At 41.7% G+C, this 15,960-nt stretch overlaps 1 protein-coding gene across 1 annotated transcript in view; it reads left to right on the forward strand.

Annotated features, from left to right (window-relative positions):
- The window catches only part of slc7a10a (solute carrier family 7 member 10a), a 47,684-nt gene extending 32,025 nt beyond the window's left edge, over positions 1 to 15,659 (forward strand). Inside the window, exons 4-11 of the mRNA XM_015953937.3 lie at positions 6,626 to 6,751; positions 7,102 to 7,255; positions 8,341 to 8,464; positions 8,576 to 8,679; positions 8,792 to 8,888; positions 11,186 to 11,335; positions 14,011 to 14,188; positions 14,281 to 15,659. Coding sequence (XP_015809423.1) covers positions 6,626 to 6,751; positions 7,102 to 7,255; positions 8,341 to 8,464; positions 8,576 to 8,679; positions 8,792 to 8,888; positions 11,186 to 11,335; positions 14,011 to 14,188; positions 14,281 to 14,378 — 1,031 coding nt within the window. The 3' untranslated portion in view covers positions 14,379 to 15,659. The remainder of the gene's footprint in view (positions 1 to 6,625; positions 6,752 to 7,101; positions 7,256 to 8,340; positions 8,465 to 8,575; positions 8,680 to 8,791; positions 8,889 to 11,185; positions 11,336 to 14,010; positions 14,189 to 14,280) is intronic.
- Positions 15,660 to 15,960: the final 301 nt, after the last annotated feature.

Raw genomic sequence — 15,960 nt, forward strand, 5'->3', positions numbered from 1 at the left:
GCCAGCGGAAGAAGCTTTCTGTGGTGGGAGGGCATACTTGTTCTGGTGATGGATGACCTGCCGTCTGTATGTGCCTGTACACACACTGCTGGCTGCTTTGTGTGTGCAGTAAAAGGTGAGAGGAGCAAGAAAGAAATACAGGGATTAATTACTATAAAGAAGTGATGTAATGATGCAGAAGTAGAGAAAAAATAGAATAAAATAAAGGAGTGCTGTCCTCTTTAATCTCTAAATCTTTATTTACAATGCCATGTCACTCCGAGTGCCTCTGTAAAGCCGGGAACAGAACGCATCCTGGGTGATCAGATCCCAAGTGTAAAGTTCGTGAGGGCTGAGTGATGTGGCCTGAAATGTGTTAATCATGAAACATTCAGTCAGCTGAGCAGCATTTCATCCGCTGATGCTTCCCAAAAATTAGAAGAATGACTTTGTGTGGCGACTCCCAACTGGAAAAACTACGTTTTTATTTAAAGCAACGAGAGAACACGTTCCCCTAGAAATATTATAAGCTGGCTTACCCTATGCCAGTTATATCGCTCCTCACAATGCTCAGCTCATGTTCGTTCATTATCAGTTCCTCCTTTTTTTATTTTGAAGATAGCAGGGCTCTATCATAACATTTAAACCTTTAACGCTGCATTTAATGGTCCAACATAGCACCATGACCCCTGATCTTTTTAGGTCCGGCTGACTCGCAGAGATCTCTCCTTCGAAGGAGTGGAGTTCACCTGACTAAAAGAGTGGGGTGAGGCCCTCACTGAGGCCTACCTTTGCTTTATGCGACCCAGTCCAGTGGAACGTGCTTGCCAGGAGATGTCTTCTCCACACTTTCCATGAATCTGGACCCAAAGCTGTAGAATCCTAGGCTACACAGGCACACCTGGAGGTATTGGGATTCTGACGCAGTTGTCCCCTGAAACGACGGCTGCATGCAGACCAGATATGCTACCAAGTCTGTTATTTTCAGCTGGTGCCAAGGGCTTTAAAAATAAGTTCTTTGTGGTCCCAACCTGAGATCTCCCTTATGAGGAGATTTGGGTACTGTCTAAGCTATGTTGGTGTTAAAGAAGACCACACATCATATCCATTTTCAGCAATAGTATCCTCCAATGAGCAATAAGGTAAAGCCAACTAAATAGCAAAAAAAATCAATATTTTTTATGGTTTTGTTATTTATAATTTTTTGGGTTCATAAGATGACAACGGTATCAAACGCAAAAGTTAAGTAATCAAATGTAAGTAAAATAAGAAATGATAAACCTTAAAATCTTAAAACTTAAAATCACAATATAAAGATGAAATATAAGAAGCATAATGTTTTAACTCTGATTTAAAGATAATAAAACAAAGAAGCAGAACATAACTGACTGAATCTATGTCTGTCCAAACTGATGTGCTTCCACTAAAACCATCTTAAAATCTCCAGTTGAATGTTGGTTCTCTCCTCTGGAGGACAGCTAGTCTTTGCCTCCCATTCCTCCCTTTAGCAATGACCTAATTCATGCCATGGATGAGGAGAACACTGTTTTGTCTCGATTAAAGAGCCATCACACCAAGATTATCAGTATCCCTGTCATAGGTAGAGGCTTCAACAGTCTGCCCGTTTGGCTCTGCTGGTGCTGGTTGTCAATAGCAGCTCTAATAGGAGGCCATGAGTGAAGACTCTCTCTTTTACACTCCTCTCGACAGGATATAATGCAGCCGTTGCTTTGCTCCTCCCCAACATAAGCGCATAGTCACACCTAACCGCAACTTCCTGTACCCAGATGCCACTTCATGCTTTGCAGAAAGGCAGAGATGAACATCAGCATAACGTCATGCCTAATATATCCTACACGCATCTTGTTTTTCTGTCTTGCTTTACACGTTACAAAGGTGACCAAATGAAGGGTCACACAAGAAAAAGAGATGATCTTTTCTGTAGCGCCTCTCGAGAAAAATCACGAGGCGCTTCACAAAAACAAAAAATTTAAAATATAAACGAATTTAGAAAATGATTAAAAATATGTTTAAAATAAGCTAACAGACAGTTGTGATTAAAAATGTAAAGAAAGAGAGAGAGTTAAGAGGGAAATCAGTGGATCCTGAGGAAGGTGAAGTAGGTGGGGAGAGCAGAATAGGGAGATGGTGATGAAGGTCATATAAAAACCAGCTTGAACAGGTGAGTTTTCAGCTGCTTTTTGAAGGAGACCACTGAGTCCACTGATCTCAGGCTCAGGGGGAGAGAGTTCCAGAGTCTGGGGGCCACAGCAGCAAATGATCTGTCACCTTTGGTCTTTAGCCTGGTGCTGCACAACCAGTAGGCTTTGATCACTGGACCTCAGGGACCTGCTGGGGGTGTAGGGACTAAGAAGATCACCAATGTATGATGGTGCTTGTCCGTGTAAGGCCCTATAGACCAGAACCAGGATCTTGAAATGAACCCTGAAGTTGACTGGCAGCCAGTGAAGCTGGAGACAAGAGGAGGTCTCATACATCAGAACTGTGTGTGAGAAGTGAATCCAGATGTAATTTTTTTTTTCCGTAACCTGTCGATGTATTCAAACAGTAATGTTTCACATATTTACCTTTTTGACTCATCTTGAGCTAAGAAAACGGAATGCTCCCTATGTCACAAATAAGGACGCACCAAAAATTCGGCCACCAAAATTTTTCGGCCGAAATTTATCAAATTCTAAACTCTAAAAATTTCAATAGAAACACCCGGTGTTAATAACTCATGAAAGAATAAAGTTACATTCAAACCAAGCACACCATTGTTTTTCTTGTGAAATTCTCAATAAGTTTGATGTGTCACAAAAAAAAACTGAAGTTGGATCCAAGATGGAGACATGTACATATGTAGCCTGGCCTGCCAGACCTCCTCTGTTTAATTTTGCACAGAGACAGAGGATGTTTCTTAATGCCAAGGAACCTTGCCTTGATGTCTTGGCCTCTTTTGCCCCCTTTGCCTAGGATATACGTCATCAGGAGCCACCAAGACGTGTTCCAATGTTCATGTTCTACCAAGGCGTGTGTTCTCCGTTTGTTCGCCGTTTAGCTAGCTGAGCGAGGATACATGGGAGGTGTCTTGTAGCCTAGCCTTGGTTAAAAATTACCCAGAGTACACCGCAGTATTTTCAAAAGGAAGCCGGCAGCTACTTCGGGGGCAAATTTCAAGTTTAAAAGTACGTCAACTAATTTAAAATGTTTTTTTTAGATCCAATTAAGTTATCTATTTGGTTAGTTGCTGAGTAGTTGCAGCTCTGGTGGCTAGCGGGTAGCAACTCAGTTATATATTTAATTTAACAAATATATACACAATTTAAAAAGTAAAAGGCCCGTTATGTATTTATATTGAAACTAATATGTATAAAATATAATGTTAGCTCCCGTGTCACGTGACGTTACGTGACCACCGTGGAAGCTGTGGTCATGTGATGCAAGTATGTTCGATGTAACCATTTTCTTTGACCAAGGAAGGACAGTGTCCTCGTAAGTAAGGCTCCTGGCCTCGCAAGACATCGCCTTACAAGGCCAGGAGCCTTGACTTTGAGAAACACCCAGGGTCTGGGAACTCCCCTATTCAAATAACCCTACCCCGTGAGAAGTATAACCGAGCCAGTCAGTGCTGAATAGCATACGTCACACACCATAACGCCGTTTATGTTTATCATAAACATGGTGACTGAAGCGGAGTTCGCTGCGGCTCTTTCCTCTGCTCTAAATTACTTGGACACGTCTTTAAAACCACAAATAGAAGCACTAAAAGCCTTTCTTCTAAAGAAAGATGTTTGCGCCGTCGCCAGACGCCATTTTTGACTACAGCGTCGTGGACGTCACACACAGAGACGCTCAGTTTCTCATAAACAATGAAGACAGCGGCGGAGTTCGCTGCGGCTCTTTCCTCTGTTCTAAATGACTTGAATGTCTTCAAAACCACAACAAGTAGAAGTGCTTAAAGCCTTTCTTCTAAGAAAATAAAAATAAAAGATGTTTGCGCCGTCGCCAGACGCCTTTTTTGATTACAGCTGAAAAACTACAGCGTCGCGCGGTACAGTCAGCATTTCCGTCTTTTTTCTGATTGGTTATTTTGAGCTGCCTAGTCCCGCCCCTCATGTGCCTCTCTGCCTGTGAGTTACCAGACTCTTTCTCTGTGCAGAATTAAACAGAGGACGAGCCTGGCAGGCCAAGCTAGTACATATGGTGAAGATCCAGTAAAACTACCCAGAAGTTCTGATGGAGGAAACGGGCCTAATGAGATGATGTTGCATGCAAAAGCTAGCCAGTTTATAATTTTGTTTTGTCACACTTTAGAAAACAAAGCCTGGACCAGGGGCATTCACCTCTGGGCCTGGAGGGCCTGTATCCAGTACGTTTCAGTGGTTTCTCTGTATTAACCCACTTGATTCAGTGGATGAATCACCTGTACAGCAGCTCATCGGGCTCTGCCAAAGCTCTCTAATCAGCTGCTGATTGAGATTAGGTGTGTGAAAACAGGGTGAAAACTAAAACGTGCTGGATAGTGTTCCTCCAGGCCCTGAACTGAATACCCCTGGCCTAAACCATTCAGTTTTTAAAGAACTGTTTAGAAGTCTTAATTGCTTCACTCCTACACCTGACGCGTATTTAAAACCTTCTGCATACCCACACAGACGACACTCTCTGAGAACTGAACTTGTATTCAGCAAAAAGCTTCACCTCTAAACATTTATATCCTTCTGTCGGGTGTTTACTTACCATTCCAACAAAAATCAAAAGGGTAGAAATTAGGGACTTTCCGGTCATGTTTTTTTGCTCCTGATCCGATTCAGAGTCGTTTTATTTTAAGAATCTGCCGATACCAAGTCTCGATCCGTTACTTTAGAAATGCATTAAGATGAATGGAGAACACACACTAGAGTTGTCTTTTAAGTTACCTAATGCATTTCTTTTCTGTATTTATGTCATGTCTGTAGTTTATTTGCCATAAAACCTCATTAGTGTAGGAACTACATTAATAAGGGACATGTTAATATTAAGAATAAATGTAAAAGTTGCCTTGTTGTCGCTTATATCTTAAATGGTTTACTGAGTGTGTGGCTGTTTGCACCAGTGAGGATTACACGGCACATAACGGTCAGCAGCAGGACCACTTCTTTCTACAAAACACCCATAGAGCTGCTGCGTCTGAAGGTAGGAGGAGAAAGCAGATCACTCCGCAACTCAAGGAGCCTGCAGACCCGACGTTTGCACCCACAGACGCTGTGATAAATATGCTGCTGTCTTGTTATTTTAGCGGTCTGTGACTATTTCTTGGTTTCTTAATGTATCTTTTAGTGTTAGCTGGCTTAGCTGAACTGCTACAGCGAACTGAGCAGGGTCAGTTTTTTTCCACCTCGTTAAATGCACTTTGCACACATTACACACGTTTATTACACTTCCTTTGTTGTTCATTTAAAAACAACATTACAGACATTTTCTCTCTCTTGGCAGAGAAACATAACTACCTTAAATTGTGGGACTTTACGACGTTATCTGTCAAACAAAGAATCCTGATGTAGCCGAGCATTGCTTTTCCGTTTGAAAACCTCCATCTCAGGAGGAATTTCAAAAGTAATGATTGTTGTTTTAAATGGTTAAAACTGATTTTTCCCACAGATTCTGATTTCCTAAAAGTCTCGCGGTCGAACCGAATTAACGATCACGTGATTCAACCGGCTGTGATGGCCATCCCGAATTGGGTTGATCCCAAATGTTATTCAGCTGTGGATGTACATCCTCCCTTTATAAAAAGTTCCAGTCATATCATCCAGTGTTTTTTCTTTTATTACGCATTTTGAGAAAAAAATAATTCTTTCTGTTGCCTGAATGCTCTCAGCAGTTTGATCTCTGCTAAATGCTCAAGAGCAAGTTTTTGAAACCAAAGAATGTCCTTCTGGTTTAACATTGAAAAAAACTAAACAATTATTCTCCGATGTTTTTATCCTAAGTGGGATTGGTGGCTTCCTGTGGATGGTGAACGTCACCATATTATGGATCTGTCTTCTCAATCCCCAGTGAATCATGACTGCTTATACTGAACCAGGATCCTCCGAAGGTTTCTTCCTGTTGAAAAGGAGTTTTCCTCTCCGCTGTCGCTACAGTATGAGGATTGCTGTAAAAACGCTGACACTAGTCCGTGGCTACTGAATTGCATTCAGTTGAACTGAAGCAACGCAGTTGGAGATTTAGGAACGTTCTGGTGACTGTAATTCTGTACCTTGATAAACTACTGAGACACCAGCATGTTTACAGCTGGAATGTTAGATGACCGGAATACCAGGAATCAGGTCTTGGTTAAAAATGAACTGCTTGTTTCTGTCTTTTTTTAGAATTCAAGAAATGAAATGGTCTAATATGGCTAAACGAAAGATTGTTTTCTTGTCTTTGTTTTACTGAATGAGGCCTGTGGAGCTCATGTGAGGTCAGTCCATCTCAGACATCATCCATGTTCAGTACAGATAACAGCTTGTGTACCGAGTATAATCTAAAAGGCTCCGTTTTTTTCTCCTGAAACCACAGAGCAGCTTTAAATAAACACACATTCATCAAAACAATGTTTACTTTCCATTAAAAGTGTAATCTCTCTCTCTCTCTGTCTCTGTCTGTGTGTGTACACACACAGTGTTCCTGACCTGGGTGAACTGTTCCAGTGTGCGCTGGGCGACGAGGATTCAGGATATTTTCACTGTGGGGAAACTTCTGGCTCTAGCGCTCATCATCGTGGTTGGACTCGTCCAGATCTTTAAAGGTAACCGTTTCTGTTCTGCTTTAGTTTGGTCTGAATGTAAAGTTACAAACAATAAAATGTACATGTAAACAAAACAAAATGCTAAAGCCTGTGTTATTCTAGTAGCAAACGTATTCTGTACTGAATGTATGTTGTATTGTGTGGTAGTCTAACTGGGAGATTTTAGTCGAACATTGAAAATGAATTTTATTCGGTAGAAGTAATGATTTCATCAAAATAATCCGGTTCAATCATGTGATCACACTTTGTTGTTCTTTTATGAAAGTGTTAGTGGTTTTATTGTGAATTTCATGATGATAAAAATGAGCTTCCAGTCACTGTTTGCACCACCTCCTCCCATCTGTTTGCAGGTCACTACGACGCCCTCCAGCCCAGTGTGGCCTTTGAGTTCAGTCAGGACCCCTCAGTGGGGCAGATAGCTCTAGCCTTCCTCCAGGCCTCCTTCGCTTACAGTGGTTGGAATTTCCTCAACTATGTTACAGAGGAGGTCGTGGAGCCACGCAAGTATGGTGTTATTCCTCATGAGCTTACATCTAGTAAAGACAAAGGGCCAGACTTTAATACTGGCGACTTACAATCTCATTTATGCCATTTCATGAAAACATTTTATTTATTCAGGATTCACCAGGTTTAAATATTCTTTCATTCATCATCTTAACCACGTATTCATCGGTAGGGTCATGGGGTTTAAGATGGTAGTCACCTTTTCCAGCATCTTCCTTTCACACGTCTCAACTGTATCCAGCTCATGGCTAAAGGGCCAATACACCCAATTTTTCTCTACTCTGACCATCTTTAATCTGCTCTAGCTCAAAAACTACAACAGCCACACTGTTCAAACATGTTCTAGATTATTCTACAATAACAGCAGATGGCATACAACCTTGTTTGGGATTTGTGAAACCTTTCCCTGATTTGTGAAAATTCAACAAAGCCAGATTTATGCGTTTTTTTCAGCATCTGGCCAACGATGGAACAGCTGTTGTTCAAAAACTCCTTTTTTAGTGATGCACCGATATGAAATTTTTGGGCCGATAACCGATATTTGCCAATACCGATACACTGACATTACTGCTTCTAAAATCAGCAGATTTTGTATAGAATGAAATTATTAAAGCTGACTTTACGTTATTATGGACACACAACACACACATTTACGGTTCGTAGATGATTTATTTCACTGTTCACATGACTAAACAATCACACATCACCCCCCTCACCCTCTGAAACCGGCAAACAAATGGAGACAAGATGGAAAAAATATCGGTTGTTAATAACGGCCCGGTTTTATTTATTAAACCGATACCGATATGTTGAAAAACAGATATTGGTGTCGTTATATTGTCCATCCCTCCTCCCTTTGGTGCATTTTTCTAACAGCAGGTGTGGGAGGAGTAAGACTGGAAGAGCGGTGTCTTGCTCAGGTAGATCAAGATTCAAAAGCTAGTTTCTTGAGACTCGTTTATAAGGTGTTTAAGGGTTTTGAACTCGTCTATATTCAAGTCTGACTTTTTTTCTGGTTTAGCTCAGAACTCATTTACCTTTTGGAGGAACACTCTTAACGTGTGTGTGATTCTTGTCCTCATGAGGAACCTGCCCCGTGCCATCTACATCTCAATCCCTCTGGTGACCCTGGTCTACACAATGACCAACATTGCTTACTTCACCTCCATGACTCCAGAGGAGCTGCTCAGCTCCAACGCCGTGGCGGTGGTGAGTTATCGTCTCCCTGTTTGTGAACAACTGTTGTCTTTTATTCTTCGACTTGTTCAGAGGTGATACTGATCTGTCTTTAAACTGATCTAGTTTGTTGTGTTCTCATAGACGTTTGGGGAGAAACTGCTGGGCGTGTTTTCTTGGGCGATGCCAATCTCTGTGGCTTTGTCCACTTTTGGAGGCATTAATGGATACTTGTTCACGTCCTCCAGGTGAAAACACCTTGCTGTGCGCAACTTGCCAAATCACAATAAACAAACAATGCCACAAAAATATTTTACAACAATTTAGGCAGAAGTGTGAAAACAATAATTGTGTTTGCAGGTTGTGTTTCTCGGGAGCCAGGGAAGGTCATCTGCCCTATCTGCTGGCTATGATCCACCGGAAAAACTGCACACCCATCCCTGCCCTGCTGCTCTGTGTGAGTGGGGCCCGACTATGTGACCGACATGTTTTTCATGTTGCCTTTTCAAACGGCATTGTTTCCCTTCTGCCACACACACACCTGACTTTAATGAATGAGTGATTAACAGGCATCTGCAGCACTTGATGTCCTCCTAAGGAGGCAATGCAGATATGTAAATCAGGTGTGCTGAAGCAGAGACATGAGGGTCCTGAGGACCAGAATAGGGAAACTCTTAAGCCGGGCGTACACTGTGCGACTTTTTCACTCGCAGCGTTCAGCTTCAGCTCAAACTGTACGACTTCATCGCAGGGCAGATCTCGCGAGTCATGTGCTCACACTGTACGACCCAGTTCTCGCATGCGACCTGACTGCTCACACTGTACGTCTGGTAGCGACATGTCGGCCCTAAAAATATGCTAAAGATAGCTGTTTTCACACAACACGTCAGACTTTTTTGTCTTGTTTTGCCTGTTGTCCTTCGGGAGTGCTGCAGGAGGACATACAGAGATTTATGGGGGTTGAATGAGGAAAACGAAATAAAGGAAGTAAATCTGTGTTTTGTGATCAGTTTAATTTGACATGAACACGACAAACACACTTTCTTGACAATCTTTGTGAGTAAAAAAACACGTAGAAACAAAAACGAACAGCGTGGGTTATTAGGGAAATAGCGAGTGAGTGGCGTTGATGCAGGATTGCACGCGCATGCACCGTGAGCGGTTCTGATACTTTTTGGGTCGCAGCTGCTCGCAGCACTGCTTCAACAGTGCGATACCCTCACGAGGGACGAGCGAAATATTAAACACGCCAGAAGTCCGTGCGACCTCACGATTGCTGATCGGCAGCTGGTCACGTGGTGTTAATCGCCTCTCGTAACCCCCTGTACACTACACGACCGCTCGGCGCAAAACTCGCCCCAATGTCGTGGATTCTTGCACGACTGGAAAATCGGCTCAAAAAAGTTAAAAAGTCGCACAGTGTACGCCCGGCTTTATCAAGAGGGTGAGAAATGTCCCTTTCTTTCCTCCCATCTGTATGGCTGGACAGAACAGGGGCCTCATTTATCAAGCTTGCTTACGCACAGAACGGGGTCGCAAAACTGCGTAAGCAACTTTCCACTCAAACTTTGGGATTTATAAAAGAAAATGTAGCAGAAAAAGGTGCACAACTTTAAGTTGACTAAGGACCTGGCTTACGCACATTTTGGACATGGAGAGCACCTGCAGTGCTGCTGCTGAGGATAAAAAAGTGAAATCCTGCAGCATTATCACTTGTACCGCTTTGTGCGCACACAGAACAAGCTTCCTTGATCTGCATTCGCCATGGTTAACTCATTCACTGCCATTGATGACTAAAGTCGTCATTTGCATGTTTTTACTGTGTGGGCATCAAAACGAGCCTCTGCACCGTGAGAACAAACATCTCAGCTCTAAAGCCAATCTTCATTCGCGTACGTCACATGTCACGTGATCAGGAAGCAGAAAATCCATGTGTTAGGAGATCGTTTTGGGCCGCTGCTGTAAAAAAAAAAGTGAGGCGCGAACTGGAAAAGCTTCTGCAACAACAGATTATGAAAGAACGGATAAAGCTCGAAACGCGCGGATTCTTCCTGATGTAAGAGGTGAGTCTCCTTTTTGTTTTGGTTGTTTTGGCATCGACGTCATCCTAGCGCGCAACGTTCTGTGACTCTTAAATAAACAGTAAACGGTGAGTAACGCTGGCAGCGAAGGGCTTTACCGATCAGGAAACGGCTGCGTTAATGGTGGAGTGCTGCAATGAGCCGGCTTATGTATATGCATGAGATCCACAAGGCGCTTTGCATTGACCATTTATGGCAGGAAGTGGGCGTGGTGAGGGCGGGATGTGATTCAGAAACACCTGAGAACCTTTCTAGTTTGTCTCTGATTTATAAAGCAGAGATTGCATGAAGCTGTGCGTACTCCATGTTTTATAGGTCACAAGCCTGCTTGGCATAAGTAAATTATTTTTGCTGAGCTCAAGTACGGTTTTAGTAAGGATTCTACATAATGTTTTATAAATGAGGCCCCTGCTCTTGTTCATAAACGCTCACCTCTAGCCAGCCGACAGAGACAGACGAGGTCATCCAACACTCGTAAGCGGATGTCTAACACCACCAGCTAATACTGAACGGTGCTCAATTCAAATAGCAAAACGATGTATTGCCTACATTAGATCACAGTACAGAGTAAAACTACCACGTTTATGGATTTCTAAAACCATACAAAATCTCTGAAAGGGGGAAAATCTGGATTGCTGCTTTGATGTTTGAGCTGAACCTTCATGTCCTACAGTGCATTGCCACCATACTCATCCTGTGTATTGGAGAGACGCACAACCTGATCAACTATGTGTCCTTCATTAACTACCTGTCCTATGGGGTGACCATCGCTGGCCTGCTCTACCTACGGAAGACCAGACCCAACCTGGCCAGACCTATCAAGGTACTCCTGAGATTATTTCATGTTCAACTGATGAATCTCAGTTCTAAAATACAGTTTCAGTCACTGACTTGTTGCTACAAGTCCAAAGGACAACAAGTTAAATGACCAGCTGTCTGAGCCAGGACTGATATTAGATTAAAACTCTGATCTCTCCGGACATCTGCATCAGATTTGATCTGCAAACTGGGGAGCATCATTATAAAAGTGCTAACTACAGAGCTTGTGATGAAAAGGTTTCTGCTCATGCATCTCACCTACGTTTACACACTTTCGCTCTTACACATGCATAGATCTTTTCATCTGTAGTGAACCTTCGTCTTAAAACTGATCCAATTCAGTTGAGTTTATTTAGTCGTCTCTAAACATTCCAATACAGGTCAGTTCATTAGGCCAGACAGTAAAAAGTTTCCTCTATAAGGAACCCAACAGGTTGCATCGAGTCACTGACTAGTGTCAGTCTGTACAGCAATCCTCATACTAAGCAAGCATTTAGCGACAGTGGAGAGGAAAACTCCCTTTTCACAGGAAGAAACCTCCAGAGGATCCTGGCTCAGTATAAGCAGCCATCCACCACGACTCACTGGGGATCCAGAAGACAGAGCGTGCGCGCGCGCACACACACACACACACACACACCAAGTAGTGTTTATATGGTTACATTGTGATTTCTTGGTAAATATTCTATTTGGTGAGAGATGAACTTTATTGTATTTGTCCTAGTGAATCTATGATTAAACAGGTAAACTAGTAGTAGCACATCCAACGTCAAAGAAAGCAAAGTGTTACTATGAGTCATTTCATATTCTGAGCTAAGGTTGCATAAATAAAACCCAGCATGAGTAACTGAACCAGACCCACCCACTCAGTCTTTGGCTTCTTATAACAACATGCATCAAGAGCAGAGGTGTTGTTTTTATGGAAGGAAAACATGTCTGGAAAAATCCTAAAGTTCTCATTAATTTGCAGATTCTTTTGGTGTTTGCACTCGCATATCTTAATCTTCAAACTTTAACCTTCAAACTTTATTGATTAGCATTCAAATATCTCAGTGAAAAACAAAATATTAAAGAAATAAAAACAAAACAAAAAAATTTCATAAAAACTTTACCACAAAGACGAGGCTAATCAAAAGGTATTGGCTGAAGCATGTGCTTATTACGCCAACCCTTCTAACACAGCTCTTTCTGCAGAAATCGAGAATCTGCAGAAAATGAAACAAAGCAACAACAAAAAAAGCTAAAAACTTTCCACCTTAAGTAAGTAACTTCATCAAAGCAAAACAATCAAAGAGTTTCAGTATTATTATTTTCGCTCTTTTCATTCTTGATTTTTATATTTTTCTAAAACTCTATTTTTAAACATGTTTTTAAACAAGAAAAATGAACTACACCTTTTTTAAGTCGCTGTCATAACTATTCCACAGGTTAACTCCTCTAACAGAAACACATCGCTGCTTTATATTTGTCCTTATTCTGTTTTTGTTAAAGAATTCAGTTCCCCTTAAGTCATATTGACTCTCTCTGAGTTTAAACAGCTGCTGTGTACAGCGGCAAAGCAAGTTATTTTGTGCTTTATACATTATCTGTGCTATTTTAAATTCAATTAAGTCATAAAATTTCAGGGTATTCAGATTAATAAACATAATGTTAGTTGGTTCTATATAGTTAGATTGATTTATAATTCTTATAGCTCTTTTTTGTAACTTGAAAATTGGAAGAGTATTTGTTTTATATGCATTACCCCACATCTCAAGACAATAAGTCAATACAAAATGAATGCATGTGAGGCTGGGGGGGTGTACATTGTCTTGTCTCCCTTCACATTAATACAGCTGTAGCTTAATTTAATTAAATTTATGCTAAATGTAACTCGGCAATTTGTTGTTTTCACTTCAAACCTATTTGTTCAGAGGGAATATTGTACAACTGAGCGCTGCTGATGGAGGACTGATTCTTTTTAGAATAGAATAGAAAAGAATATCCTTTATTGTCACTGTACACACTCGTACAACGAAATTTGGAAGCCACTTCCGGGTGCAAGTTGAAAGAAATACATAACATTTAACAATTAAAATTCAATCAGGACAAATACTTCCCTGTAAGAAATACATAACACTACAATAATTAAAATTCAGTCTGGACAAACCCTTCCTTCATAAATTGTATAAAATTAGAACCATGCAGCTTGTGTGGTTCCATCAGGGCTACACCTGCAAACATTAGATAAGATAAGAACATGTCCTTTCAAATTAGCACGTTCTTTTTGTTGTTAACCGCCATGATAGCCCTGGGAAAAAAAACTAGACAAATAAATGAATAAATCTTTAGATGAATAAATATTTTCTCATTTATTTTAATGGTTCTATTTTATTTTCCCTGTATATTTATTTATGAATTGTCCGTTTTGGCAGGGTCAGTCTCCCATTAAGTATTGTGAAGACTGGGAAATGGTCTGTAATCAGAGGCTGTCATTACAGCTTGGCGCCCTCTAGTGTCGTTAATTAGGAACACGTGTGGAAAGCTAAGAACATTAAAACAAATGTTGTTGAAGGAATAAAAAAGCAATCATTAGTTTAACAAACTGGTTTTCAGGTATCTTCTTAGTTACATATAACTGTATGTGGGTTGTTCACATGTACCTTCATCAGAAATGTGTGTGTGTGCTGCTGTGTGCAGGTGAACATCTTGGTCCCGATCAGCTACCTGATCTTCTGGGCCGTGCTGCTGGGCTTTAGTTTGTACTCGGAGCCGGTGGTGTGTGGCCTTGGGATGGTCATCATGCTGACCGGAGTCCCTGTTTTCTTTATCGGGGTTCAGTGGAAAGAAAAACCCAGATGGGTTTATCGGCTGGTTGGTGAGTTTGTTGCACAGCGCGCGTGACCTTTTTTCTAGAGTGTTTGTCATCTGATGGACCTTCTGTGATTCCTCCTCTTTGCTGTGTTGCAGAAAAGGCAACGTACCTGGGTCAGAAGGTGTTTTTTGTAGTGTTTCCACAGGAAGACTCCTCAGAGACTGAACCCCTCACTGCCAAAGCCACGGACTGAGCAGCGAGGTCACCCAGGCCGTCTCCACCTGCATTCCTGGTTCTTGTCTTTAGGTTTTCAAATTGTTTATCTCGGCCACCTGTAAAATAAATGGATTCATTTATGTTCTTGCACAGGTGCCACTTGAATGAGTCTGTGGTGAACTCCCAAGTTAAAAAAAAATACTTTTGAAATGATTATGCAAGCAAATTCTGCACTTTGCCATATTTTTATTACTACCGCTGCTGACTTGAGCACTTTTACACTAATTATTCACATAATGTTGCTTCTAAGTCAGCTGTAGAGGTGTTTCTGCTCTGCTTGGCTCCAGATTCTGGGCATTGTTCCATGCATAACATCCTGTTGTTTTTCCTTCGGTCTTTTGCCTTTGGTGCCTTCTATAATATTTGTCTGGTGCGGTTAGATTTGCTGCTCAGAACAGAGATGGATCAACTATCTTAGCTGTATTACTGCCACACACGAAGGCCGGTGGTATGTCCAGTCGTTGACCTCACCTTGTGTTCGTTGCTCTGTGAATGTCACTGTGACCCCTCTAATGATGCTTCGCCAGCCAGGACGTTACTGTTACTACCAGACCTGAGTTTTAACGTGTTTTGATACGGTACTTACCATTAGCGTGTTGTTGCGTAACTTTAATCCACACTGACAGAAAGAAGGGCAGCTGATGCTGGATGTGTAGTTGTGCATCGCAGACTCGCTGATCCTGTTTAAATCAGCCGACTAATGACAGTATCCATGCTGTTGTGTTGACTCTTCACCACTTCTTGTATTTGAGTCTTGTTTGTTGACTTATTGACGGACTACGGTCCAGCTGAAACAGGAAGCTGGGTGTAAATTTTACTGGTCAAACCACCTTTAACGCAGCTGTTGTGCTGCTGCCTTTACCAAGTCTGGTCATTTTGTCCCAGGAGATATTAGCACCTCTGAATTAGCCGTGTGTGTCATGAATCCAACAAAGCAAAACGGGTTTGGGTTTTTAAAGCATGTCAACCAGAAAGTTGGCTCTGGAATGAGACTTATGGTGCCTAAAGGTGCTGGTAGGTTTTTGTGCATCAGAGCCATGAAGAGACCCGTTTGTCTGTCGCCTCCATGCGCTTGCTAGTTCTGACATTTGTAAATACTGTGTAAAGAAAATGAAAAGTGCCAGGACCTCCTACGACCATCACATTCCTCACATGTTGGGAGATCTCCATCCTGTGAGATTTATACGCGCACCTGTCTGAAGTTGTGCAATGATAACAATGTAATTGTTCATTAAAATAGCAACTTCTAAGAAGCAAACTTGTTTCTGGTGATGTTTGAATCTTGTATTAAATTCAGATTATTAAACAAAATGGAGATTTGGAAGAATCAAATGTTATTTAGGCCAGTTTAAAAATGAACAAGCTACTGGTTCATAGTTCCTCAGCTACCTATACCAGCTTCTCTGGTGGGACCACAGGGACTTCCTAAGCTCACCCTGATGTTTAATCTCTCCACCATGTCCTGGTCAGCCTCGGGGTATCCTGCCAGCAGGACATCCCAGAGCAGTTCTACTTCCTGATGTCATCTCTGAGCCGGTGCGCTGCAGAAGATTCTCACT

Source organism: Nothobranchius furzeri, chromosome 9 (genome assembly GCF_043380555.1).
Source record: "Nothobranchius furzeri strain GRZ-AD chromosome 9, NfurGRZ-RIMD1, whole genome shotgun sequence".
NCBI lineage: Eukaryota > Metazoa > Chordata > Actinopteri > Cyprinodontiformes > Nothobranchiidae > Nothobranchius > Nothobranchius furzeri.